General features: G+C 35.5%; 1 protein-coding gene across 3 annotated transcripts in view; it reads left to right on the top strand.

The window, feature by feature from the left end:
- FGFR1OP2 (FGFR1 oncogene partner 2) overlaps nucleotides 1-25,616 on the top strand; it is a 35,402-nt gene that overhangs the window by 5,283 nt on the left and 4,503 nt on the right. For 2 of the 3 annotated variants that reach the window (XM_077774489.1, XM_077774490.1), the window contains exons 2-5: nucleotides 17,507-17,655; nucleotides 20,331-20,448; nucleotides 21,718-21,860; nucleotides 24,153-24,266. In XM_077774489.1, the coding sequence (XP_077630615.1) occupies nucleotides 17,507-17,655; nucleotides 20,331-20,448; nucleotides 21,718-21,860; nucleotides 24,153-24,266 (524 nt within the window). The remainder of the gene's footprint in view (nucleotides 1-17,506; nucleotides 17,656-20,330; nucleotides 20,449-21,717; nucleotides 21,861-24,152; nucleotides 24,267-25,616) is intronic. The other variant, XM_077774491.1, reaches the window with a different exon arrangement.

Raw genomic sequence — 25,616 nt, 5'->3', positions numbered from 1 at the left:
CATTTTGCATTTTTTTTTTTTTTTTTAATGTTTTATTTATTTCTGAGAGAGAGAGAGAGACAGCGTGAGCAGGGGAGGGTCAGAGGGAGAGGGAGTCACAGACTGAAACAGTCTCCAGGCTCTGAGCTGGCAGTCAGCACAGAGCCCGACGCGGGGCTCAAACCCACGAACCGCGAGATCATGACCTAAGCGAAAGTTGGACGCTTAACCGACTAAGCCACCCAGGCGCCCCTCATTTTGCATTTTCAACAGCAGTATAGGATAGTTCCAGTCACACTGCATCCTTGTCAGCACTTTGAATGTCAGTATTTCTTATTTTAGCCATTTTATTTTGGGTGTAGTGGATCTCATTGTAGTCTTAATTGCATTTCTCTAGTGGCTAATGACATTGAACATATTTTCATGTGCTTATTTGTCATCTATATATCTTTTGATTAAGTGTTGAAGTCTTGCTCATTTTAAAAGTTGAATCATTTTCGGGGTGCCTGGGTGGCTCAGTTGGTTAAGTGTCCAACTCTTGGTTTCAGCTCTGTCATGACCTCACAGTTTGTGGAATTGAGCCCCATGTCAGGCGCTGCACTTCTCTTTCTCTCTGTCCTTCACCTACCTGTTCCCACAGTCTCTCTCCCTCTCTCTCAAAATAAATAAACTTTAAAAAAAAATCAGATCACATTCTTACTATTAGGTTTTTTGGTTGTTTTTTTTTTTTAATTTCTAGGAGAGAGAGAGACAGCGTGAGCAGGGGAGGGTCAGAGAGAGAGGGAGATACAGACTCTGAAACAGGCTCCAGGCTCTGAGCTGGCAGTCAGCACAGAGCCCCACGCGGGGCTCGAACCCACGAACCGTGAGATCATGACCCAAGTGAAAGTCAGACGCTTAACCGGCTCTGCCACCCAGGTGACCCCTTACTGTTAGTTTTGAGACTTTTTAATATATTCTGGATAAAGTCCTTTGTCAGATAAGTGATTTGCAAATTTTGCCTTACATTCTGTAGCTTGTCTTTACAGACTGTCTTAATAGTGCCTTTCTCAGAGTAAATGTTTCTATTTTTGATGAAGTCTAGTTTATTAAATTTTTCATGAGTCAATCTTTTGGTATCATGTGTAAAAAAAAAAAAAAAAAAGTTTTTTTTGCCTAACCCCAGGTCACAGTGATTTTCTTTGTTTTTCATTGTTCATTGTTTTTCATTTTACATTTAGATCTGTGGTCCACTTTGAGTTAATTTTTGTGTAAAGTGTAAGAATTATGTTGGGATTAATTTCTTGGCATATGGGTGTCCAATCTTCTAACACCCACCGTTTGTTGACAAGACTGTCCTTTCCCCTTTGAAGTATCTGTGTACCTTTTTCAAGAATCAGTTGACCATGTTTCTCTGGGCTTATTTCTGACCTCTGCCAATACCTCTGTTCTGTCTCTGCCAATACCATGCTGTCTTGATTGCAGTAACTTTATAGTAAGTCCTAAAATTTGGTAGTATGATTTCTCCAATTTTGTTTTCAAAATTCTTGGCTATTCTAGTTTCTCTGCATTTTCATAGAAATCTTAGAATTAGCTTGTCAATTTGTACCAAAAGGCCTACTGTAATTTTGATTGGAGATTGCATTAAATCTATACATCAATTGGGGAAAATTGACATGTTGAGTTTCCAATTTATGAACACAGTGTGAGTCTCCACTTATTTAGGCCCTCTTTGGTTTCTTTCATTAGCATTTTGTACTTCTCCATGTACATACCCTATATGTTTTTTATATTTATACTCTAAAACTTCGTTTTTTGAACTATTATAAATGTATTTTTTTATTTTGGTTTCTACTTTTTATTGCTAATAGAAAAACTATTGATGTTTTTTGTTTTTGCACACTTGTATCTTGTGACATTGCTGAAGTCACATGTTAGCTACAGGAGTTCTTTATTGGATTCTTTGGGATATTTTACATAGGCTGCTAATGAGAACAGTTTTATTCTTTTCCAATCTATATGCCTTTTCTTTCTTATTGACACAAGTATGATATCGAATAGGAGTGGTGTTTGGGGACATCCTTTTCCCTGATTACAGAGGAAACATTCAGTCTTTCACTTAAGTATGATGTTGGCTGTATTGAAGCTGCCCCTTAAACATAAAAAAAAAATTTTTTTTTTTTAAGGTGTTGGGGGCACCTGGTGGCTCAGTTGGTTAAGCATTGAATTCACCTCAGGTCCTAACTCAGTGGTTAGTGAGTTTGAGCCCCGCATCAGGCTCTGTGCGGGAACTTGTTTCAGATTCTGGGTCTCTCTCTCTCTCTGCCCCTCCACTGCTTGTGCGCTCTCTCTCTCTCAAAAATTAATAAACATTAAAAGGATTTTTAAAAAAATGTCGTTTCTCAATTTGAGGCAATCCCCATCTGTTTCTGTTTGCAGAGAATTCTTATTAAGAATGGATGTTGTTCTGTTTTTTGTCTTTTGCAAATGCACCAATTAGTATGATGATGTATTTTTTTGTTTTTAATGTGGATTGATTAATATTGAAATATAGAAACAACCTTGATTTCAGGGATAAACCCTACTTGGTTACGGTGTATTATTCTTTCTATATGTTGCTGAACTTGAGCTGCCAGTATTTTCTTGAGAATCTTTACATTTATATGTATGAGGGATATTGGTCTGTGGTTCTCTGTCTCTCTTTCTGAAGTGTGTCTGGTGTTGGTTTCAGAGTAATGCAGGCATCATTTTATGAGTTTGGAAGCATTTTCTTACATTTTCTCAAAGATGTTGCATAACATTGGTAGTATTTTTTTCTTTATATGTTTGGTAGAATTTGCCATTGAAATCTTCCAAGTAGAGATTTTTTGCAGAAGATTTTTAACTACAAATTTAATTTCTTTAATAGTTATGAGACTATTATGAAATAGTTATAATAATTGTCTGTTTATTGAACTTTTAATAATTGTTTCCTCTTGAGTGACTATTTAGTTTGTGGTGTTTAGGGAATTAGTCCATTTCATCTAAATTATCCAGTTCATGTGTATGGAATTTATTGTTGTATTCACTTACCCTTTAATGAATTAGGAGTCTGAATTGATACCCTTTCTTTCATGCCTGACATCAGTATTTTATATCTTCTCTTTTATTTTTATTTGTCTCTTCATCAGTTTTGCTGAAGGTTTATCTGCTTTATTTGCTTTTTCAAAGAACTACGTTTTGGTTTCTCTCTGTTGCTTTCCTGTTTTCAGTTTCATCGATTTCTGCTCTTTTATTATTTCCTTCTTTCTGTTTACTTTGGAGTTGATTTTGCTCTTTTCCTGGTTTCATAGTTTGAGGCTTAGGTAATTGACTTGAGATATAAAAAAATTTTTTTTAATGTTTATGTTTTTTTTTGAGAGAGAGAGACAGAGCCTGAGAGGAGGATGGGAGGAGAGAGAGGGAGACATAGAATCCAAAACAGGTTTTGACAGCTCAGACAGAAACACATGGGGCTCAAACTCAGGGACCATGAGATCATGACCTGAGCCGAAGTAGGACACTTAACTGACTGAGCCACCTAGGCGCCCCTGAGATATTTTTAATTTTCTAATAAAAGAATTTAATACTACAGATTTCCTTCAGATATCACTATACATGCATGACAAATTTTTGATAACTTGTATTTTCATGTTTATTTAGATGAAAGTTTCTAATTTCCAAAAAGTTTATTGGTTTGTTTTTTGTTTTTGTTTTACTTCTGTGTTACTTGTATGTTGTTTAATTTCCAAATGTTTGGAGATTTTCTTCTCTATGTTATTTATTTTAGTTTAATTTCATTATGGCCGTAGAACATAATTTGTATGATTGCAATTTTTTTTTAATTTGTTGAGGTTTCTTATCTAGGATAAGATCTATCCTAGGGAAGATCCTGTGCCCACTGAAAAATAATGTGTCTTCTCTTGTTGATGTTTATTTTATAAATATCCATTCAGTCCACCTCCTTGATGGTGTTTGTTCATGGCTTGCTGATTTTCTGTGTACAAATTCTGTCAATTACTGAGAAAGAAATGCTCTATAATCTAGCCAAATCTTATTATCTGTCTTCTTTATTACAGCTATCCTAGTGGATGTGAAGCATCTCATTGTGGTTGATTTGCATTTCCCTGATAGCTAATCATGTTGAGCATCTTTTCCTGTGCTTATTAACACTCTATTTTGATTATTGTTTGAATAGTATATCTTTTTCTGTCCTTTGACTTTTAACTTACCTATAGCATATTTGAAGTAAATTCATATAGATTATTTATAGTTGGGTTCTGTTTTGTGTTTTTTGTTTTTTAATTTCTATCTTATGCTTTTTCTTTTCCCTTTTTCGTTTTTTAAATTGAATTATAATTAACACGATGTTACTAGTTTCAGGTGTACAGCATACTAATTCAACAATTTCATTACTCAGTGCTTACCATGAAAAGCATAGTCACCGTATATTACTACTACAATATTGAATATATTCCCTGTGCTGTACTTTTCATCTGTGACTTACTTTGTAACTGAAAGCTTGTCCCTCTTAATCCCCTTTATCTATTTTACCCATCCCCCAACCCACTTACCCTCTGGCAACTACCACCAGTTCTCTCTATTTAAGAGTCTGGGTTTTTTGTTTTGTTTCATTTGTTTGTTTCTTTTGTTTCTTTAGATTTCACACGTAAGTGAAATCATCCCTTATTTGTCATTCTCTGTGTGACTTACTTTACTCAGCATAATATTCTCTATGTCCATGCATGTTATCACAAATAGCAAGATCTCATTCTTATAGCTGAGCAATATTCCATTTTCTGTATATATCACATCTTTATCCATTGTTCTACTGATGGACACTTAGGTTGCTTCCATCTCCTGGCTATTAGAAACAGTGCTGCTATAAACATACTCCTGCACATATGTTTTCGAATTAACATTTTTGTTTTCTTTGGGTAAATACACAGTAGTAGGATTAATGGATCGTATAATAGATCTGTTTTTAATTTTTTGAGGAACTCTATACTGTTTTCTGTAGTGGCTGTACTGGTTTACATTACCACCAGCAGCAGTGGAGTGCAACTCCACATCCTTCATAACACTTATTTCTTGTCTTTTTTTTTCCTAGCCATTGTGACATGTCAGGTGATTTCTCACTGTGGTTTTGATTTTCGTTGCCCTGATGATTAGCAGTGTTGAGCACTTTTTCATGGGTCTGTATCTATATGTCTTTGACAAAATGTCTGTCTTTTCAGGTTCTTTGTCATTTTTAATTGGCTTATTTGTGGGGGTTTTTGGTGTTGAGTTGTGTAAAAGTTCTTTATATCTTGGATATATTAACCCTCTATCAGATACCTCATTTACAGATATCTTCTCTTGTTTGGTAGGTTGCCTTTTTGTTTTGTTGATGGTTTCATTCAGTGAACAAAAGCTTTTTAGTTTGGTGTTACCCCAGTAGCTTAATTTTCCTTTTGTTTATCTTGTCTGAGAAGACCTGTCTAGAAAAATGGAGCTATGGATGATGTGAAAAAGATTACTACCTATGATTTTTTCTAGGAGTTTTATAGTTTTGCATCTCCCATTTAAGTCATAAATCCATTTTGAGTTTATTTTTGTGCATGGTGTTAAGAAATTGGTCGTTTCATTCTTTTGCATATAGCTGTCCAGTTTTCCCAGCACCATTTATTGAAGAGACTTTCTTTCCCCCATTGTTTATTTTTGCCTCTTTTGCCATTAATTAATTGATCATATAAATAATGGGCTTATTTCTGGGCTCTCTATTTTGTTCTGTGATCATATAAATAATGGGCTTATTTCTGGGCTCTCTATTTTGTTCTGTGATCATATAAATAATGGGCTTATTTCTGGGCTCTCTATTTTGTTCTGTGATCATATAAATAATGGGCTTATTTCTGGGCTCTCTATTTTGTTCTGTTTCTCTGTGTCTTGTGCCAGTACCATACTGTTTTGATTACTAGACTTTTGTACTCTATCTTGAAATCTGGGATTGATACCTCCTGCTTTGTTCTTCTTTCTCAAGATTGTTTTAGCTATTCAGTGTCTCTTGCGGTTCTATAAAAATTTTAGACTTATTTTAGTTCTGTGACAAATGCTGTTAGTATTTTGATAGGGATTTCATTGAATCTGTAGATTGCTTTGGGTATTATGGACATTTTAACAATATTACTTCTTCCAATCCATGAGCATGTAGTATCTTTTCATTTGTTTATGTCATCTTTAATTTCTTTCATCAGTGTTTTATAATTTTTGGAGTACAGATCTTTTATCTCCTTGGTTAAGTTTATCTCTAGGTATTTTACTATTAGTAGTAATTATAAATGGGATTGTTTTCTTAATTTCTCCTTCTGCTACCTCATCAGTGTATAGTAATTTTGTATCCTGCAACTTTACTAAATTCATTTATTCTAATAGATTTTTGGTGGAGTCATGAGGGTTTTCTGTATATAGTATGTTATCTGTGACATGTTTTACTTTTTCCTTACCAATTTGGATGCCTTTTATTTTTTTCTTTATAAGTTTTTTTTAAATGTTTATTTTTGAGAGAGACAGACAGACAGAACACGAGCAGGGGAGAGGCAGAGAGAGGGAGACACAGGATCCAAAGCGGACTCCAGGCTCCAAGCTCTCAGCACAGAGCCTGATGCAGGGCTCGGACTCACTGACCCAGACTGGACCGTGAGATTGTGACCCGAGCTGAAGTTGAATGCTTAACCTTAACCAACTGAGCCACCCAGGTGCCCTATTTTTTTTCTTTTTCTTATCTGATTGTTGCATCTAGAACTTTTAGTGCTGTGTTGAATAAAACTGGCGAGAATGGATATCCTGGTCTTGTTCTGGATCTTAGAGGAAAAGCTGTTTTTCATAATTTAATGTTAGCTATGGGTTTCTCATATATGACCTTTATTATGTTGAAGCATGTTCTCTCTCAAATTATTTTGTTGACACTTTTTATCATGAATTGGTGTTGTATTTTGACAAATGCTTTTTCTGCATCTATTGAGATGATCATATGGTTTTTCTCTTTTTTCTTAATGTGATGTATCACATTGACTTGCAAATATTGAACCACCCTTGCATCCTTGGAGTAAATTCTACTAGACCCTGTTGAATGATTTTTTTTTTAAATATATTGTTCAATGTGGTCTGCTAATAGTTTATTGAGGTTTTTTGCATCTCTGTTCAACAGGGATATTTACCTGTAGTTTCTTTTTTTCTGGGGTCTTTGGTTTTGGTATCAGGGTAATGGTGGCCTCCTAGAATAAATTTCAGAATTTTCCTTCATCTTCTATTTTTTTGAATAGTTTAAGAAGAATAGGTATTAACTCTAAATGTTTGCTGGAATTCACCTGTGGAGTCTTCTGGTTCTGGACTTTTGTTTGTTGGGAGTTTTTTGATTACTGATTCAGTTTAATTACTAGTAATTAGTGTGTTCAGATTTTCTATTTCTTCCTGGTTTAGTTTCGGATAATTTTATGTTTCTAAGAATTTATGCATTTCTTCCAGGTTGTCCAGTTTGTTGGTATATGATCTTTCATAATTTTCTCTTACAATTTTTTGTATTTCTATGGTATTGGTTGTTGTTTCTCCTCATTTCTGATTTTTTTTGAGTCTTTTTTCTTGATGTGTCTAGCCAGAGATTTATCAGTTTTGTTGATCTTTTCAAAGAACCAGTTCCTGGTTTCCTTGATCTTCTCTCTCTCTCTCTTTTTTTTTTTTTTTAAAGCATTGATTTCATTTATTTCTGCTCTAATCTTTATTATTTTCTTCCTTCTGCTAGCTTTGGGCCTCTGCTAGTTTGTTCTTTTCTAGCTCTTTAAGACGTAAAGTCAGGTTGTTTGAGATTTTTCTTGTTTCTTATGGTAGAGCTATATCAGAATAAATTTCCCTCTTAAAACACTTTTGCTGCATCCCAAATATTTTGAACCATTGTGTTTTCATTTTCATTTGTCTCCATGTATTTTTTGATTTCCTCTTTGATTTCTTGGTTGACCCAATCATTAGTAGCATGTTGTTTAGCCTCCATGTATTTGTGACGTTTCCAGTTTTTTTTCTAGTTTCATACACATTTGTGGTTGGAAAAGATGTTTGATATGATTTCAGTCTTCTTAAATTTATTGAGACTTGTTTTATTGCTTAATATATGATCTGTACTGGAGTATGTTTCATGTGCACTTGAAAAGAATGTGTATTCTGCTGTTTGGGATTACAGTGTTCTGTATATATCTGTTAGGTTTGTCTGGTCTAATATGTCATGCAAAGCCATTGTTTCCTTGTTGATTTCTGTCTAGATGATTTATCAGTTGATATAGGTTGGATGTTAAAGTCCCCTACTATTGTATTGCTGTCCATTCCTCCCTTTATGTTTGTTAATAATTGCTTTATGTATTTGGGTACTCCTATGTTGGATGTGGAGATATTTACAGTTGTTATATCCTCTTGATGGCTTGATCCCTTTATTATGTAGTGCTTTTCTTTGTCTCTTACTACAATCTATGCTTTAATATCTATTTTGTCTGGGGTGCCTGGCTGTCTTAGTAGAGCATGAGACTCTTGATCTCAAGCTTGTAAGTTTGAGCCCCATGTTGGGTGTAGAGATTACTTAAAAATAAAATCTTTAAAAAAAATTTATTTTGTCTGATATAAGTATTGCCACCCTGACTTGCTTTTTTTTTTTTCCCCAGTGTTATTTTTGAGAGAGTACAAGTGAGAGAGGGACAGAGAGAGAGAGAAGGAGACTGAGGATCTAAAGCCGGTTCTGCACTGACAGCAGAGAGCTCCATGTGGGGCTCAAACTCACAAACTGAGACCATGACCTGAGCTGAAGTCAAATGCCTAACTAACTGAGCCACCCAAGTTCCCCACCCTGGCTTATTTTTTGGCTTCTATTTGCATGGTATATTTTTCCAGCACTTTGAGTCTGTATGTCTTTAGGTCTGAAGTAAGTCTCTTGTAGGCAGCATTTAGATGGGTCTTGTTTCTTTATCCATTAAGTTACACCTTTTTTTTTTTTTTATTGGAGTAGCTTATTTACATTTAAAGTAATTATTGATAGGTATGTACTTATTGTCATTTTGTTAATTGTTTTTTAGTTATTTTTGTAGTTCTTCTCTGTTCCTTTCTTTGTCTGTTGCTCTCATCCCTTGTGGCTTGATGGCTTTCTTTGGTGTTATATTTAGATTCTTTTCTCTTATTTTGTGTGCATGTATTAATAGGTTTCTGATTGTGGTTACCATTAGGTTCACATAGAAAATTTACATGTATAGCAGTCCATTGTAAGTTGATAGTCACTTAAGTTTAAACACACTTAAAAGCACTAAATTGTTACTTCCCTATCACGTTTTATGTATATGATTTCATATTTTACATCTTTTTATATTTGTGTATCTTTGGATTTTTGTAGACATAACTGATTTTATTACCTTTACTGTATTTTAACCTTCATACTTGTTTTTTTGTTTTTTTTTTAAATGTTTTATTTATTTCTAGGAGAGAGAGAGAGAGACAGCGTGAGCAGGGGAGGGTCAGAGAGAGAGGGAGTCATGGACTGAAACAGGCTCCAGGCTCTGAGCTGGCAATCAGCACAGAGCCCAACGCGGGGCTCGAACCTACAAACCGCGAGATCATGACCTAAGCGAAAGTCGGACGCTTAACCGACTAAGCCACCCAGGCGCCCCCCTCCATACTTGTTTTATAAGTGCTTTATCTACTACCTTTATTATATGTTTGTTTTTACCTGTAAAATAATTTCCTTTCTTAATTTTCTTATTTCTCATTAGGGCCTTCTCTTCCACTCAGAATTCCCTTTAGCATACCTTATAAAGCTGGTTTGGTAGCAGTGAATTCCTTGAACTTCTGTTTGTCTGGGAAACTTTACCTCTCTTTCTATTTTGAAGATTACTTTTCTATTCTGAAGCTAACTTTACTAACTCTTTCTAAAGATACTTTACTGAGTGGAGTAAACTTGTTTGCAGGTTTTTTTCCTTTCAGCCTTTGAATATATCATGCATATACCCTCTGACCTGCAAAGTTTCTGCTGAAAAATCAGCTGATTGTCTTGAAGGGTTTCCCTTTTATGTAACTGCTTTCTTTTCCCTTGCTGTTTTTAAAATTCTTTATCATTACTTTTAGCCATTTTAATCATTACATGTCTGTGTGGACCTCCTTGAGCTAATCTTATTGGGGGCTCTCGGTGCTTCCTGGATTTGCAAATCTGTTTCCTTCCCCAGATTAGGGAAGTTTTCAGCTATTAGTTCTTCAGATAGGTTTTTTTGTCCCTTTTTCTTTTTTCCTTCTCGGATCTCTGTATTGCAAAGGTTATTATGCTTGATGGTGTCACTGCATTCCCTTAACCTATCCTCATTTTTTTGTTATTTTTTCTTTGTGACGTTCACCTTGCTTTCCATTACTCTGTCTTCCAGATTGCTGATCCATTCTTCCACATCGCCTAATCCTCTTTGATTACCTCGAGTGTGTTTTTTTGTTTCTCTTATTGAATTATTTATCTCTTGCTGGTTCTTCATCTCTTTGTTAAAGTTCTCATGAATTCATTCACTCTTTCGTAAGTCCAGTGAGTATCTTCATGACCATTACTTTGAATTCTTTATCCGGCATATTGCTTATCTCAGTTTCATTTAGCTCTTTTGCTGTGATTTTGTCCTGTTCTTTCATTTGAGACTCAGATGAAAGACTCCTCATTTTTGTCTAACTCTCCATGATCGTTTCTCTGTATTAGGTCAGCTACACCCTCTTGTCTTGAAAGTAGTGACCTTGTATCAAAGAGGTCCTGTGGTGCTCTACGGTATAATGCCTCCAGGTCACCAGAATCAGGTACTTCAGCAGCATCCTATGTGGGCTGGATGTGCCCTCCTGTGGAGGCTGAGCCATGTTTGCCTTCAGCCCAGTAACCTGCTTAGCCTACTGTGGGCGCACTGGGCAGGGTTTAGTCCCTGAGTTGAGGAGCCTGTGTGAGGCCCCAGTTGGCTCCTGGGTGGCAGGGTCAGCAGTCAGGCTAGCTGTCTGCAATTTGCCTCTATGTTGGTACATCAAAAGGCAGGGCTTTCTCACTGCAGAACACAGAAGCTTTAGTTGGGGCCCAGGGCCAGCAGTCAAGACTAGGTGTCTGTGTTCCGCCTCTGGCTGCAGCTGCAGGTGCACCATATGGCAGAGCACTCTTCCTGTACAGCCTGCTAAAAGACTCGGCTCTGGAACTGTGGGCAAGCTGGTATGTGAGATTATCTTCCCCCTCCGCAGTGCAGAATTTTCTTTGGAACGGCACCATTCCTGCCAGGGCTGCTTGCATGATATGGAGGAGTGGGAGCCTCTTTAGAGGGACGTGTGCCAGGATGGGTGGGTGGAACAGGCAGTTGGCAGGGAACGTGGGGGCAGGGCGTGCAGTGCTAGCCAGTGCGGAGAGTGCTAGTGCTGGGTCCTGCAGGTGTCTGGCTATGTAGGCTAGGGGACGGAAGAGAAATGGCCCCCACCATCACTTTTTTTCTTGGAGAAATCTCCAAAGATTCCTGCTCCTTCAGCACATGTTCTGAGATTAGTAAATAAATCTCCTTCACATGTACCCCGGGCGCTTTTCAAACTGTTGCTTCTATGCCTGAATTAATTGTTATGCTGGCTCTTTAAGAGCAGGGACCAGTTTCTTATTGTCCTCCACCTCTTCTGTTAAGCCAGCTGATTTTTAAAATCCCCAGAGTTAAGCTCTTCTGATTTTAAAAGCTCCAGAAGTAAAGCCCCATTGGGTCTCATAGCCAGATGTTAATGGGGATTTTCTTCCCCATCTTCACAGCACATGTCCCCAGGGTCTGAAGTGCCTGGGATGGGGTCAGATATTCTTCCACGCTTGTGGTGCCCCTCCCATTTGTGTTTTGTCAGGGGTTTGGTTCCTAACCAGTCTCTACCTCTCCTATCCTTTCTACTGTGGCCTCATCGTTACCATTAACTCTGGAAGGTGTATTCTGCCAGTCTTTGGGTTGTTTTTAGAGTTAGTTGTACAGATGTGACTCATGGTGTGCTCATGGGACAGGGTGAGCTGAAATCCTCCTCCTCCACCATCTTAGTCCCCCATCCTGGGTCCTGTTTTTTAATTCATTCTGATAATATCTTTTAATTAGTGTCTTTAGAACATCTACATGTAGCATCATTATAAATATGTTTGGATTTAGGTCCAGTATCTTATAATTTATTTTGTTCCTTCAGAATTTTGTTACTTTAATTCATCTGTTGTGATTTTGACTATTATTGCTTAAGTTTTTTAAGAGGTTTCTCTAGGAATTTTATATATTATATATATTACTAGTCATATATATATATAAAACTATTTTACTTACAGTTGACATTCAATAATTTTTTTAAGTTCTTTTTTGAGAGAGAGAGAGAGCTAGTGTGCTTGCATGCTGGGGAGGGGCAGAGAGAATCCCAAGCAGGCCCCACGTTGTCAATGTAGAGCCCAGTGTGGGGCTCGATCCCATGAACCTTGAGATTGTGACCTGAGCCGAAATCAAAAGAGTTGGTTGATTAACCAACTGAGCCACCCAAGTGCCCCAACATTTAATAACTTCAAGTGACATGTTGAAACCTTCTCACTTTATAGGTCCATTTGCCCTTCCACCTTTATGTCATAGTTACATATTATATCTACATAAGTTGAAAATTCTATCAGACAAAAGTTATAGTTCTTGTTTTCAAACATAAGACATTTTAAAACACTCAGAAATAGTTTGCTATATTTGCCTATTTCTGTTACTCTCCCTTATTTCCTGATGCTTTCGTTGCCTTCTGATACCATTTTGCTTCTCTCTGAAGAATTTCCTTTAGAACAAATCTATTAGAAATTAATTCTGTTTTTCTTCTGAGAATGTAAGAAGGGTATTTTTGCTGGCTATAGAATTCTGGGATGACAGTCCTTTCTGTGTCTTAAGTGTTCTATTTTCAGTTTCAATCATTTTGGTGTCTGGCCATCCTGATTCTGATGAAAGATCAATAATCCTTCAAATTGTGGGTTCTTTATGAGTATCATTTGTCTCTTAACTGTTCTCAAGAATTTTTCTTGAAATTTCAGAAATTTGATTATGATGTGTCTGAGCTTAGACCTACTTGGGTTTATTCTCTGAGTTTTCCTGAGGTCTGGGAATGAAGACAGGAAGATTTCTGAGGAAGAGACACTGTGTTGCATAATTTAAATTCATAAGTAACTGTTCCAGTTAAATATGTTTCTATGTTACTATTTGCTTTTGTTTCTATATTACTTGGTTATAAGTTAGAATGTAGTAGGTAGGAAATACAAACTATAATAGTATTTTAACTACTGTGAATATTATGGCTTTTCAACATGGGACTTTTCAATCCATTTCATAAAGTAAATATTCTGGTATATTAAAGAATGTTACATATTCCTAGAGGATAGAGAGACAACCCTATAAAATCTACTGGGAGACATTAAAATGCTTTAGGAATGGTTTTAGTTCTCACTTCATCTTTAAAATTTTTCCAGGGGTGCCTGGGTGGCTCAGTCAGTTAAGTGTCCAACCATTGATTTCGGCTCAGGTCATGATCTCATGCTTTGTGAGTTCAAGCCCCACATCAGGCTCCATGCTGACAGTGCAGAACCTGCTTAGGATTCTCTCTCCCTCTCTTGCTGCACCTTTCCCACTCTCTCTGTCTTTCTCTCCTAAAAGTAAATAAACCTTAAAAATTTTATAAAGAAAAAAATAATGAAAATTTTCCAGATTTATCTACAAATAAAGCATGCACTGGGCCATATCTTATGCTATGCAAAAAGTTTTCCCATCAGTGTTTTGAATATTGTGGCCAATTTTTTTTTCCTATTGGAATGAGATGCTTCATGGAGTTCCTAGGGTCCATTTGAGGTTTCATCAGGTGCCATCAGTCACCATTCTGATTGTGGCAGCTCTTATCTTTATGAATGTTACAATTTGATCATTCCATGTCTCTTTTTGGAATTAGACCAGATTTTGTGTGTCTATGATGGAATCTTTGAACTTCTCCATAGATTTGATTTTATTGTTTTATCTGAGGCCCTGCATAAGGACTTGTAGTCAGAGAACTTTGTTTATAGCATACTTTAAAGTAGTTCCGTACTTATAATGCTATGTATACTAATACATACATAGCATGTTAGCTTGTATAGTATTATTTTTATTGTGTGTGTCTATTAGGTAGTGTCAAGCTATCAAATAGTCCGTGTATGCATTGTTTATTAACAGATATCTGAGGAACTTTTTTTTTTGTAGCATTTCAAGAAAATTATTCCAAACATGATCCAGCTATTAGTATGTAAATTTACTTTTTTTTTTCTTTTTTAGCAAGTTGTTGTATCTTAGCCACAGTTAAGTCATTTGACCAGTTTGGCTTCTGGTAAGAAACTGAATTTTAGCAGAATGACTGAAGTATCTATTGTATATCAAGCCTGGTATTGTCACTTTTTGTGTTTAATATAAAGCCCATTAACAAGCGGTGAAGTCAAGATTTGGTCCTAGAGAATTCAAAAGTTTTGTTTGGGCTTAGGCACTTCGTGAATTATAGAAACACAGTCATGAACCATTCTTGCAGTAAGTGTAGTTGGAGTAAGTGCATCACCAGTGGATGGTAATATGAAAAGAAGAAAGTAACAGTATTTCATGATAATTCAACTGTAGAAAATGTAGACTAGTTTCCTTTACCATAGGGATCTGTGACATGGCAACATGAGGTTTGAAGGCCTAGTACAAGTTCAGAAAATGCTTGGGATTGCTCTGAGGGAAGGAGGATGTTTTAGCTTCTCAAATAAGGCGCAGGACATAATAGGCAGTGACTCCTTGGTTCTGTGTTTTGAAGTTAATATCCCCAGAACACAGCATAACATTTTCATATTTTAAAAAGAAAGATTTATGATTTACCTAGGAAGACTCCATCTAGAGTCAGGGCTCTGTTCCAGTTAATCAATGTCTATGGATTCTTTTGCTTAGAGGAATCTAAGGAGCATAGCTTTTTGGGTTTTTTTTTCTTTTACCCTTTTTTTGCAGGGTGGTGCAACTTTTTGAATTATACACAGTGTAACTATTTTCATGTCTAGTGACCTATCATCTGATTTTATGTAGCAGCCTTAGTGCATTCTATTTGGAAACAGATCCTGTGTATTATATTTGTAGGTGTTGTGTTACACAGCATAAAGTATTCCTCTAATAGTGGTCCCAATAATTTTTTTTACAGGTTGCAACCTGGAATTGTTAGAGATGCTTAGTACTTGAGTTGTACTATTCAGCCAAGATAAACTTTATGTCTCTAAAGTCTTTTACAGTTTTCTCCAGACTTTCAAATTTGTTTTTTTTTTTAATTTCCTTTGACCGTTTGTTATAACCAGTTATGTTTGCTATATGACAAATAATGTGTTCTGTTTTTAATTTTTTTTTTACTCATTATAAGTCAATTTGTCCCCTCTTCTCCCTCCCTATTTGTATTGCTCTGTTTGTTTTTGTGGGTTTTATTGGTAAGGGGGCATTAAATAACTCAAAGCTTTTACTCTGAAGGATCTGGTGTTTCATAGTAGTGGGGTTAATGGGAGATATGGTGAGTCACATGTGAATAAGAAATCTGTATTATTACCCATCTGTAGTGTTAGGTAATTCTGTTTGGAAGTTTAGGGCATTGTTAGATGCCCTAATATTGGATAGTTGTCCTTTTGTGTTTTAGCTAGTATGGGACGTTGGTAACTAATGACCTTTTTGCTTATCATTTTTTCAAGTACCTTTTTCTAAACCTCTCAAATCTTAGAAGACAAATCTTTTGGTAGTTTTATCTCAGGAGCCAGAAATTGTATTCATTTCCAGCTTGTTTAATTTTGAAAGCTCTCTGGAAATGTCTAGTCACATATTGAAGATTTTCTAAATTGGCAGGTTTACCTTTTGATTTATTCTGTTGAAATCCTCTTATTCAGGTTTGAACTAGTACAGTAGAATCTAACAGTCACATTCTGTAGCAAATTCTCTCTTCCTAAAGTTGATGAAATCCTTGATTATAGCCCTTAACTGGGATCCATACGAGAGTTTTAATTTATAGACCTGGCTTCCGGCCTAGTAATTTTACAGTGTGATTTAACTTTTTGAGAAACCCCTGAAGAAAGAATGGCTCATATAAGGTAGGCTAAAACTAGTATAAAGAGAAAAATTCAAAGACAGTAATTTTCAGGGGCACCTGGGTAGCTCTGTCGGTTAAGCGTCCAACTCTTGATTTCAGGGCAGGTCACGATCTCACGAACTGTGAGATCAAGCTCCGTGCTAATAGCACAGAGTCTGCTTGGGATTTTTTCTCTTCTTCTGTCTGCCCATCTGCAGTTCATGGTCGGTCTCTCTCTCTCAAAATAAATAAACTTAAAAAAAAAAAGATGGTAAGTTTCAGAAGGTTTACATTTTTGAGAGAGATTAGTTTAAAGTCAGGATTTGTTTTGTGGTCTCTGCATACCAAATGATGAAGCTAACTATTGAGTATTTCATATTTTGTCTCCTAGTATTTTGAACTCCTCTTAAATACTTACTTGTAGTATACCAAATTGATTTAACAAATCAATATGATTTAAAAAAATTTTTTTATGTCTTTATTTTATTTTGAGAGACAGAGACAGAGCGAGCAGGGGAGGGTCAGAGAGAGGGAGACACAGAATCTGAAGCAGAGCCCGATGCGGGGCTCGATCCAACCCATGAACCGTGAGATCATGACCTAAGCCAAAGTCAGATGCTTTTAACTGACTGAGCCACCCAGGCACCCCAAATATGATTTTTAACATATCAAAAATTTCTGATAATGGCTGGTACTCTAATATTTTTTTAACCATTTACTAAGGAAAGTGCAAGAGTTAGGATTCTAATAGTTCCTATAAGAAGTAGTGTCCAAAAGAAAGATACTTTGACACAGCACGACACGTAGAGACCACTTTGGCTGGTCAGTGTGTGTTATGAATGGTGTCTCAGGTCACCTAACTAAGCAGAGGCTAGGAAGGATCTAGTTAGTGACTGACAGTCATGAACCACAGAATAAAATGGTCTTTTTCACAAATAACAAGAGAAGAGTGCCCTCAGGAAGAGTACATCTTTTTTAATTAAAGATTTTATTTTTACGTGCTCTCTACACCCAAACACTGGACTCAAAACCCCAAGATTAAGAGCCACATTCTTTACTGACTGAGCCAGCCAGGTGCCCCAAAAAGCACAATTTGTATACAATAAAAAATGTATTCACTTGATTTCTACTTCTTTTCCCCACCATAGATTCAGCGTGTTTTAAATACATTCTGATTATGTCTGCAAATCATTTCTTCATGCTCTAATTTTTTTTACTGTTATAAAATCACTTTCAAGTTTATGCCATCCTAACAGAAGCAAAACCACAAGAGGTTCTTAGATGTCTTTTCTCCCTGTAAACAATCCTATAACAAATGTAGCTTAAGAAGCACATCTATGTTAACATGAACCTAAAATAATAAAATAGCATGCTGGCTTTGTTTTGAATCTTAATTTTAATTTTATAGGTATTCCTTTAGAAATGAGTTGCACGATTGAGAAGGCACTCGCTGATGCTAAAGCTCTTGTTGAAAGACTGAGAGATCATGATGATGCAGCAGAATCTCTGATAGAGCAAACCACGGCACTCAACAAGCGGGTAGAAGCAATGAAGCAGGTTTGATCTTTCTTCTTTCTTGTTGATTCCATTTTTTAAAAGGCAGTCATAGACTGCTGTTTATGTATTTCTTGAATCATAAACTTCTGCTTAATTAGTATTTAAGTATTTTTTTAATGTTCTGTAGAATTTAAAAGTAGCTTGACTTCTATGTTTTAATTTTACTTTAGATTATCATATAACTTTGTCACATCCAGGTGACATATATATGCATGTATATTCTAAAAACTAGATTTGATCACTTGTTTTTCTGACAGAGTTGCATATTGGAGTTTAGAAAATATATGAATATATTTGGTTCAGATATATTTGACAAAGACCAAATAATATCTTTTACTAATAGTGCACATATTGTGCTCTGTCTCATATTTTTATAATGTAGAAATGTTCACGTTTTTCTCTGTAAAAGTGCTTAGGTGATGCTATTTAATAATAAAGTAGTTTTTGAAAATGATGTAAGGCAGTATCTGGTTTATACATTAGGCAGTTGTTGAATTTGTACTTCCTACATTATTGTTCATTTAATGCTACCAATAAAAGAAATGAAAAGGGCTTCACTTATTATTCTTTTATATAAGAACTTGCATATAAGAATTTTCCAGTGGTCCATGGAGTTTAGCTACCATTTTAAGCCTTCTTATGATAAAAATTTTCAACTCTTAAGAGAATTATGAAATCTCTGATATTATGATGGAAATCAGGGAAATTATCTATTCATAGCCTACTCTTGTGAAACTCCTCCATTTTGTAAAATGAAGCAATCCTGGGATGATGCTTCTGACAAAGCTACTGGAAATAATGGAGCAAATTTACTTGTTTTGTCACCCTAAACAGATTACCTGTCTCCCTAACTATCCAGCTTGACTCCTGCATTCCAGTAAACATATCTGGTGTTGAGTGCTAAAAACAAGTTTGACAACTAAAGTTAAGAACCAGGAATGTTATAATGAATACATTACTAAATGGAACATTAAAATGTCTTGAATATAGGGGCCCCTGGGTGGCTCAGTCAGTTAAGTGTCCAACTCTTGGTTTTGTCTCAGGTCATGATCTCCTGGTTTTGTGAGTTTGAGCCCCACATGGGGCTCTGCAGTGACAGTGCAGAGCCTGTTTGGGATTCTGTCTCCCTCTCCCTCTCAGCCCCTCCCCAACTCACACTGTCTCTCCAAATAAATAAACTTAAAAAAATTTTTTTAAATAAAATGCCTTGAATATAAAGGAGTACAATTTTAAAGTTAGATTCACATTAAAAATTTTTTTTCCGGGGCGCCTGGGTGGCTTAGTCGGTTGAGCGTCCGACTTTCGCTTGGGTCATGATCTCGCGGTTCGTGGGTTCGGGCCCCGCGTCGGGCTCTGTGCTGGCTGCCAGCTCGGAGCCTGTTTCAGTCTGTGACTCCCTCTCTCTCTGACCCTCCCCTGCTCACGCTGTCTCTCTCTCTCTCTCCTAGAAATAAATAAAAAAATAAAAAAAAAATCTTTTTTTCCCATTTCTTTTGCACATGTTCTTTTACTATTATTGAGATATAATTCACAATACCTGTAAAATGTACCCTATTGAAAGGTATAGTTCATTGGATTTTGGTACATTCACAGGTTGTGCTACCGTGATCACTGTCTAATTCCAGAACTTCCCATCATCCCCCCAAACCCACCTCTGTTAGCAACTACTCCCTTAGCTTTCCCTTTTCTCTGCCCCTGGCAACTAATCTTTCTATCCCTATGGATTTATCTCTTTGGGACATTTCATATAAATGTTGTTCAATAATATGTGGCTTTTGTGACTGCTTTTTTAATGTTTTTGAGGTTCATGTTGTGGCATATATCAGTTTTCATTCCTTTTTATTGCTGAATTCCATCATACAAGGATACAGTGTGTGTGTCTTTCCATCAGTTGATGGACATTTGGATTGTTTCTGTTTGGGGCTATTATAAAACTGCTATGGATATTTGTGTCTAAGCTTCTGTATAGACATACATTTCTAGTTATGGGGGTAGAATGGATGGGTCATATAATAGCTCTTTGTTTAACTTTTTGAGGATCTGCCAGACTATTTTCCAAAGCAGCTATATCATTTTACATGTCAACAATATAGTTTCTCCACATTCTAACACTTGATATTTGACTTTTTAATTAAGATCATCCTAGTGGTTGTGAAGTCATATCTCACTATTCTATTGAATTGCACTTCTCTAATGACTAGTAATATTAAGCATCTTTTTATGTGCTTATTGGCCATTTGTATACCTTCTTTAGAGAACTGTCTCTTCAGATCCCTTGCCCATTTTTCCCCAGCTTTATTGAAATAGAATTGACATATAACATTGTATAAGCCTAAGGTGTACAAGATGATTTGATACACATATATTGCAAAATGATTACTACAGTAAAGTTAGTTAACACCTCCATCACCTCACATAATTACCATGTATGTGTGTGTGATGAGAACATTTAAGATCTACTCTTACTAATTTCTAACCACATAATATTGTTAACTATAGTCACCATGCTATACATTAGATCCCAGAACTTATCTTACTTGCCCCTATTTTAATTGGGTTTTCTTATTATTGTTGAGACTTTTAAGAGTATTCTGGATATTAAACCCTTATCGGATATGTATCTCAGAAACATATTTTCAAATATTTTCTCCCTTCTTTTTTTATCTTTTCATTAGTATCAGGAAGAAATTCAAGAACTTAATGAAGTTGCAAGGCACCGGCCACGGTCCACGTTAGTTATGGGAATCCAGCAAGAAAACAGACAAATCAGAGAACTGCAACAAGAGAACAAAGGTAAGATGTATAATCACTTCATTCCAGTGAACCTATGATTGTAAAGACAAAAGAGTTTGACAACTAAAGCTTAGAACCAGGAATGTTATAATGAATTAAGTTACTAAGTGACTCATCAAATGCCTTGAAAAGAAAGGAGTTAAATTTTTTTTTCATTTCTTTTGCACATGTTCTTTTGTTACTGTTTACTATTATTTGTTAACTATTAGTCACATACCATAGAATCTACACTTTGAAAGGGAGAAAGAGAGCTTTAATTTACAATTTGACTATTAATTTGGAACCAGTGGAGAAATGGCCAACTAAATTTACTTTGTTATTAATCTCATTTCTGCTCCATATGCCTGAAACATCTGTATTGGTTTTTATGCCTTTCCTACGTTTGAGTGTCTACCTTGCTTGGAGTCATCTTGGGTTCTCACCCTCAATATCCAGTTTGTACCATTGTTGTTACCTATGAAATAATTTTCTTTCTCTGTGGTCCCACTGGTTTGGCCCCTTGCTTAGGTGTTCATAGTCTCGTGCCTGAACTGTCCTAATTGGTCTCCCCAGTTCCAGGCCCTTTTCCCCCTCCAGTCTATCTTCAACACAGGCATCAGATTAATTTTTCAAAGATATATCTGATTGTGCTATTCTTTTGCTTTAGAACCTTCACTGTACTTATTTCCTTATCCACAGGCCTTCAAAATTAACTCCAAGCCTTTTTTTCTATCTTTTCCCCATACTTCTCCATGAAACCTTTTTTCTTGCCATCCTGAACTAATTCCTCAACACTGCATTCACTTTCATGCCTCCCTGTTCAGTGTCCTTTCCTTTATTTTTCAGCTCCAGGAATGCAAGTTCATCTCAATAATTTGAAGCTTTCACCAGTTTTTCCTCACAGACTTCTCATATATATTTGGGTAGAGCTCTGTTCTGTCCTTTATACATTGTATTATAATTATTTATGTATTTGCTTTCTCAACTAGACTGTGAGCTCCATGGCCTTATGGGTATTCTTACTATAGAGCATTATCCGGTACTTAATTGTTATTCAGTAAATGTTTATTAAAATGATTCTATAAAAATTAGTTTTAAATGGTCATTTAAAAAATCAAAGGACTCAATTGGTATCCTTTATTTCTTTATGGCAAGAGTTTTTCATGTTTTCTTTCCAAAATACCCTCTTTATAAAAAGTTTGCCTTTTTGATAAATGTAATGGGGAAGAGACTATTTTGTACATCTTTAACTCAGGTTTGAGTAAAATATACTGTTATTGTTCTTGATAGAATTGCGCACATCTCTGGAAGAACATCAGTCTGCCTTGGAACTTATAATGAGCAAGTATCGAGAGCAAATGTTCAGACTGCTAATGGCTAGCAAAAAAGATGACCCAGGTATAATAACGAAGTTAAAAGAGCAGCACTCCAAGGTAATCCATTCTATAAACATAATTTGAAATGAAAAGAAGCACAAATTGGTTAACTTCTGTTGAGGTTTTTTTTCGTTGTTAAATCACAGGTATCTAACATCATATTTTTAATACTTCATCTTTCTGACATTTTCTGCTTTTCCTTATTTTTTTCATTGTTATTTACTTTGATTACTCTAACTCCTTTTGCTCCCTAGTAGCTTTAACATATTTTCAAAAATAAATTTTATTTGGGAAGTAAAGGTAAGTGTATTCAATTCAGAATTATTCTATAAGGGCATCTGCTTTTAAGAAATATTTCTTTTAATAGATTTGTGTTGACATTTGTTGCAAAACAGTTGAAATGCTGAAAACAGTTTCAGAAATCTGAAACCAGCTAACGGTAGATTTTTCTTCAGACTGTTTACTGAGTGAGGCTAATTCATCCGGATTAGAAATAATACTGATTATGATGGAAAAACTATGGGTGACTGGGGAGGAAAAGAACCAACATCTTAAAATGTTGTGCTCCCCCCACCCCCCAGTCACAGATGAGTTAGTACCATTTTGAGAGACAAAACTGAACTGGTTAGAAATTCATGTCTTTCCCTCTGCTCAAGTTCACTTATTGACATCCCTGTGCGTTTCCTTTGTGTATGTCCCTGTGCTGGTTAGTAACTACTGTAAAGACAAGTAGAGTAATCCCTTCCTGTTTACATTTTAAACTAAATTTTAACTGCTGGTGTGAAATAAAAATATTAGAATATTGTGATTTCTAGCTGTTATCTGTATTGGATAATGGTGAGCTAACTATTATTAGTTATTACTAACATTATTTAAGAAATACTGTTTTAAGACATGTTTTCATCTGAATTATTGAAACACATTTTAGAGTCCTTAAAATAATTCTTTNAACTTTACATTATTAATATTTTATTATTATTATCTTTATTATTAGAAATAACTTTACATTATCTACTAGTAATAGATACCTCTTGTGTCAATAGTAAAATAGATTAATAAATAAGGGTTTAATGTTACCTATTTATACTATCCATCTTCTAGCCAAAGGGAAATAACCTTGGATGTTTAAGTGACAATCTTTTGAATATATATTTACCTGTTGTTAATGAGATCATTATAAAAACATTTAAATTTAAATGCATAACTTGAGTGTTTCTTTTAAAGGTACGAAAACGAATTGACTTAAATTATTGGTAAAATAAATATAATCTTAAGAAATTCCAAAAGACCCTAATGTTTAAAACCTAAGAAATTTTTTAAGATATAAAGGGAATACTCTGACCAGAACATGTTTAGCATAAGATACTGCAGGTTTCTCAGTTGTCTGGTAGCAACTCTGCCAGAAGCAAATGTTTTCTAAAACACATAAGAGTTTACCATTCACTAGAGCAATTTTATTAATTAGTAAAGTTAAACATTTCTTAAGATAGCTATAAACCATCCTGTTTTACTGTGTCGATTGAATTCATCTAAGTGCTGATCCTTACCTTCCATAAAATGACTGTTCAGTTACTTGTCGTTAATTCTAACTAATACATATTAATGTTTGTGATTTTGATTTTTCCCAAAAAGGAGACACTTCAATTAAATAAACATTTATTAACACTTGCACTGGCTTAGTTATTAATCCTAAGATGAATAATTACGTTCCATTACTTTGCCATAGGAGCTCACAGTGTAAAGGGAGAGAGATACAAACATAATATCGAATATAAGATAGGATGTGATGAATCCTAAAATAGAGCTATCTTTTAATATGAGAATACTAGTGGTAGTAAGATTAGTTCTCATGAGGAGAATCTGGAAAGGTGTCAAGAAAGGAAGAAAATCCNAGGGGGGGGGGGGGGAGGAGAGGAAGTGTCAACAAGCAGAAGTGGGTGAGCAGAGACACTGGTGTGATAAAGGTGCAGAAACGAAAGATTCCAGGACGTGTTTAGGTACTGACACTCTGATAAGCCTAAACACTGAAAAATTTAAAACACACTTAGGTTAACAGAGTTACACATTAACAGCATTTGGGCATGAGACCATTTTGAGACCACCGTGACACAGAATTTCTCCCTCACTTAGAAGTTTTTGAGCACAGATTTAAAAATCAGTAAAAGGTTTGAGAAGAACTCATTTTTATCCAAATGCTCATTTTTACGTTATTTTTTAACAGATGCCTTTTTGGAAATCTTAAAAAAACAAACATTTCAAACAATTGGCTAACACGCATGAACTAACACTCATCAGTTTTTAAATTACGGATAATGTCCGTATTAACATTATAATGACTCTATACTACAGATTGACATGGTACATCGTAACAGCTCCGAAGGATTCTTCCTTGATGCATCTCGACACATCTTTGAAGCATCTCAACATGGACTGGAGAGGAGGCACTTGGAAGCAAATCAGAATGTACACTAAATAAAACAGTCGACTTTTGGGGTGTGGATGGAAGGGGGGAGGTCCATTTAAAATGTTCTTTTACATTGAATTTTCCTGCCAGTTCAAATCAACAAATAAATGAAATAGCTTTAAGAAATGCTGTGCTTTTGACAGCCATGCAAAAATATTCAGTGTAGAAACTTTAAATCTGTCATCGTTTCTATGTGTATTGTACCATACACAGCCTGTTAGGTAATTGCAGGCTTTAAAGGGTGTTCAAGCCAGCTTTTCTTTTTATTGCTGCGAAATTTTAGTAATCTTTAAACAGTTACCCTCTTTGTGAACCACGTTTTCTTGGCAGTCATTTTAATCTAATTTCATAAAAATTTTGCTTCAACTATTTTAATTTAGATTTCTGATGGTTAGTAGTCCTTCGGTTTCAGTTCACAGTTACTTAAAAATGCCTTTGTTTAGGTGTTATATGATTTAATAGCATACACTATCTTGTCTTTGTTTTAATTGTGGCAGGTCTTGACTGAGCAGTGTTGAGTAGACCTAAACAAAAGTTAAAAATGAGCATTTCAAGGAAGTTTAAGGATTATATCACTGACAGTTCAAGGATTATGTTACTGCTACCTGTTGCCTTTAGCAACTGTTTCGAAAGCACAGGTCTTAGCCTCTTGTGTTCATTAAAAGGTCTATGATGCTTCCCTAAAAATTTTATTGTAATAAGTTAACTGTCCATGAACTGGGCCTATGAAATTACTACTCTGTTTAAAGTCTTGGGATTTTTTTTTCCATGATTTTATTAGAATAGACTGTCCTAAAAAAATTAGTGGAATCTCATTTTCTTCCATTTTAAAGGCAAAGAATTATTTGCTTCCTGTACCGTCTTTTAACGTAAAAGGACACTAAATGATAAGCTGAAAAAAGTGATGGTATTCAGAATTTTTTTCATTATCCTCAATCTGCTGCTGTAATTATCTGTACTTGCTTTTAAACATGCTCCCTTTCCAGAGGGGAGGGGATTTAATCATTTTCAAAAAACTATTTCAGAATATAACAGATGTTGGTCTTGACACTATTCTTGCTACCATAATCTAATCCAGGACTGTCCAATAGTGCTTTCTGAAATGATGGAAATGTTCTTTGTGCTGTTCAGTATGGAAGCCACCAGCCACACGTGGCTAGTGAGCACTTAAAGTGTCACTGATGCAGTTGAGGGACTGAATTGTTAACTTCTTAAAAGGTGTTTAATTTTAATTGACATTTATATAGCATCATATTGGATAGTGTAGATTAGTCTTTCTATTTTGCCTTCTTTCTGCATACCAGCATTGTATAGGTTTCTCCATTAAAATAATACTAGGACCTGCATTT

This window comes from Crocuta crocuta, unplaced genomic scaffold (genome assembly GCF_008692635.1).
Source record: "Crocuta crocuta isolate KB4526 unplaced genomic scaffold, BGI_CrCroc_1.0 scaffold176, whole genome shotgun sequence".
Taxonomy (NCBI): domain Eukaryota; kingdom Metazoa; phylum Chordata; class Mammalia; order Carnivora; family Hyaenidae; genus Crocuta; species Crocuta crocuta.
This window is presented reverse-complemented; position numbering and strand designations above follow the sequence as displayed.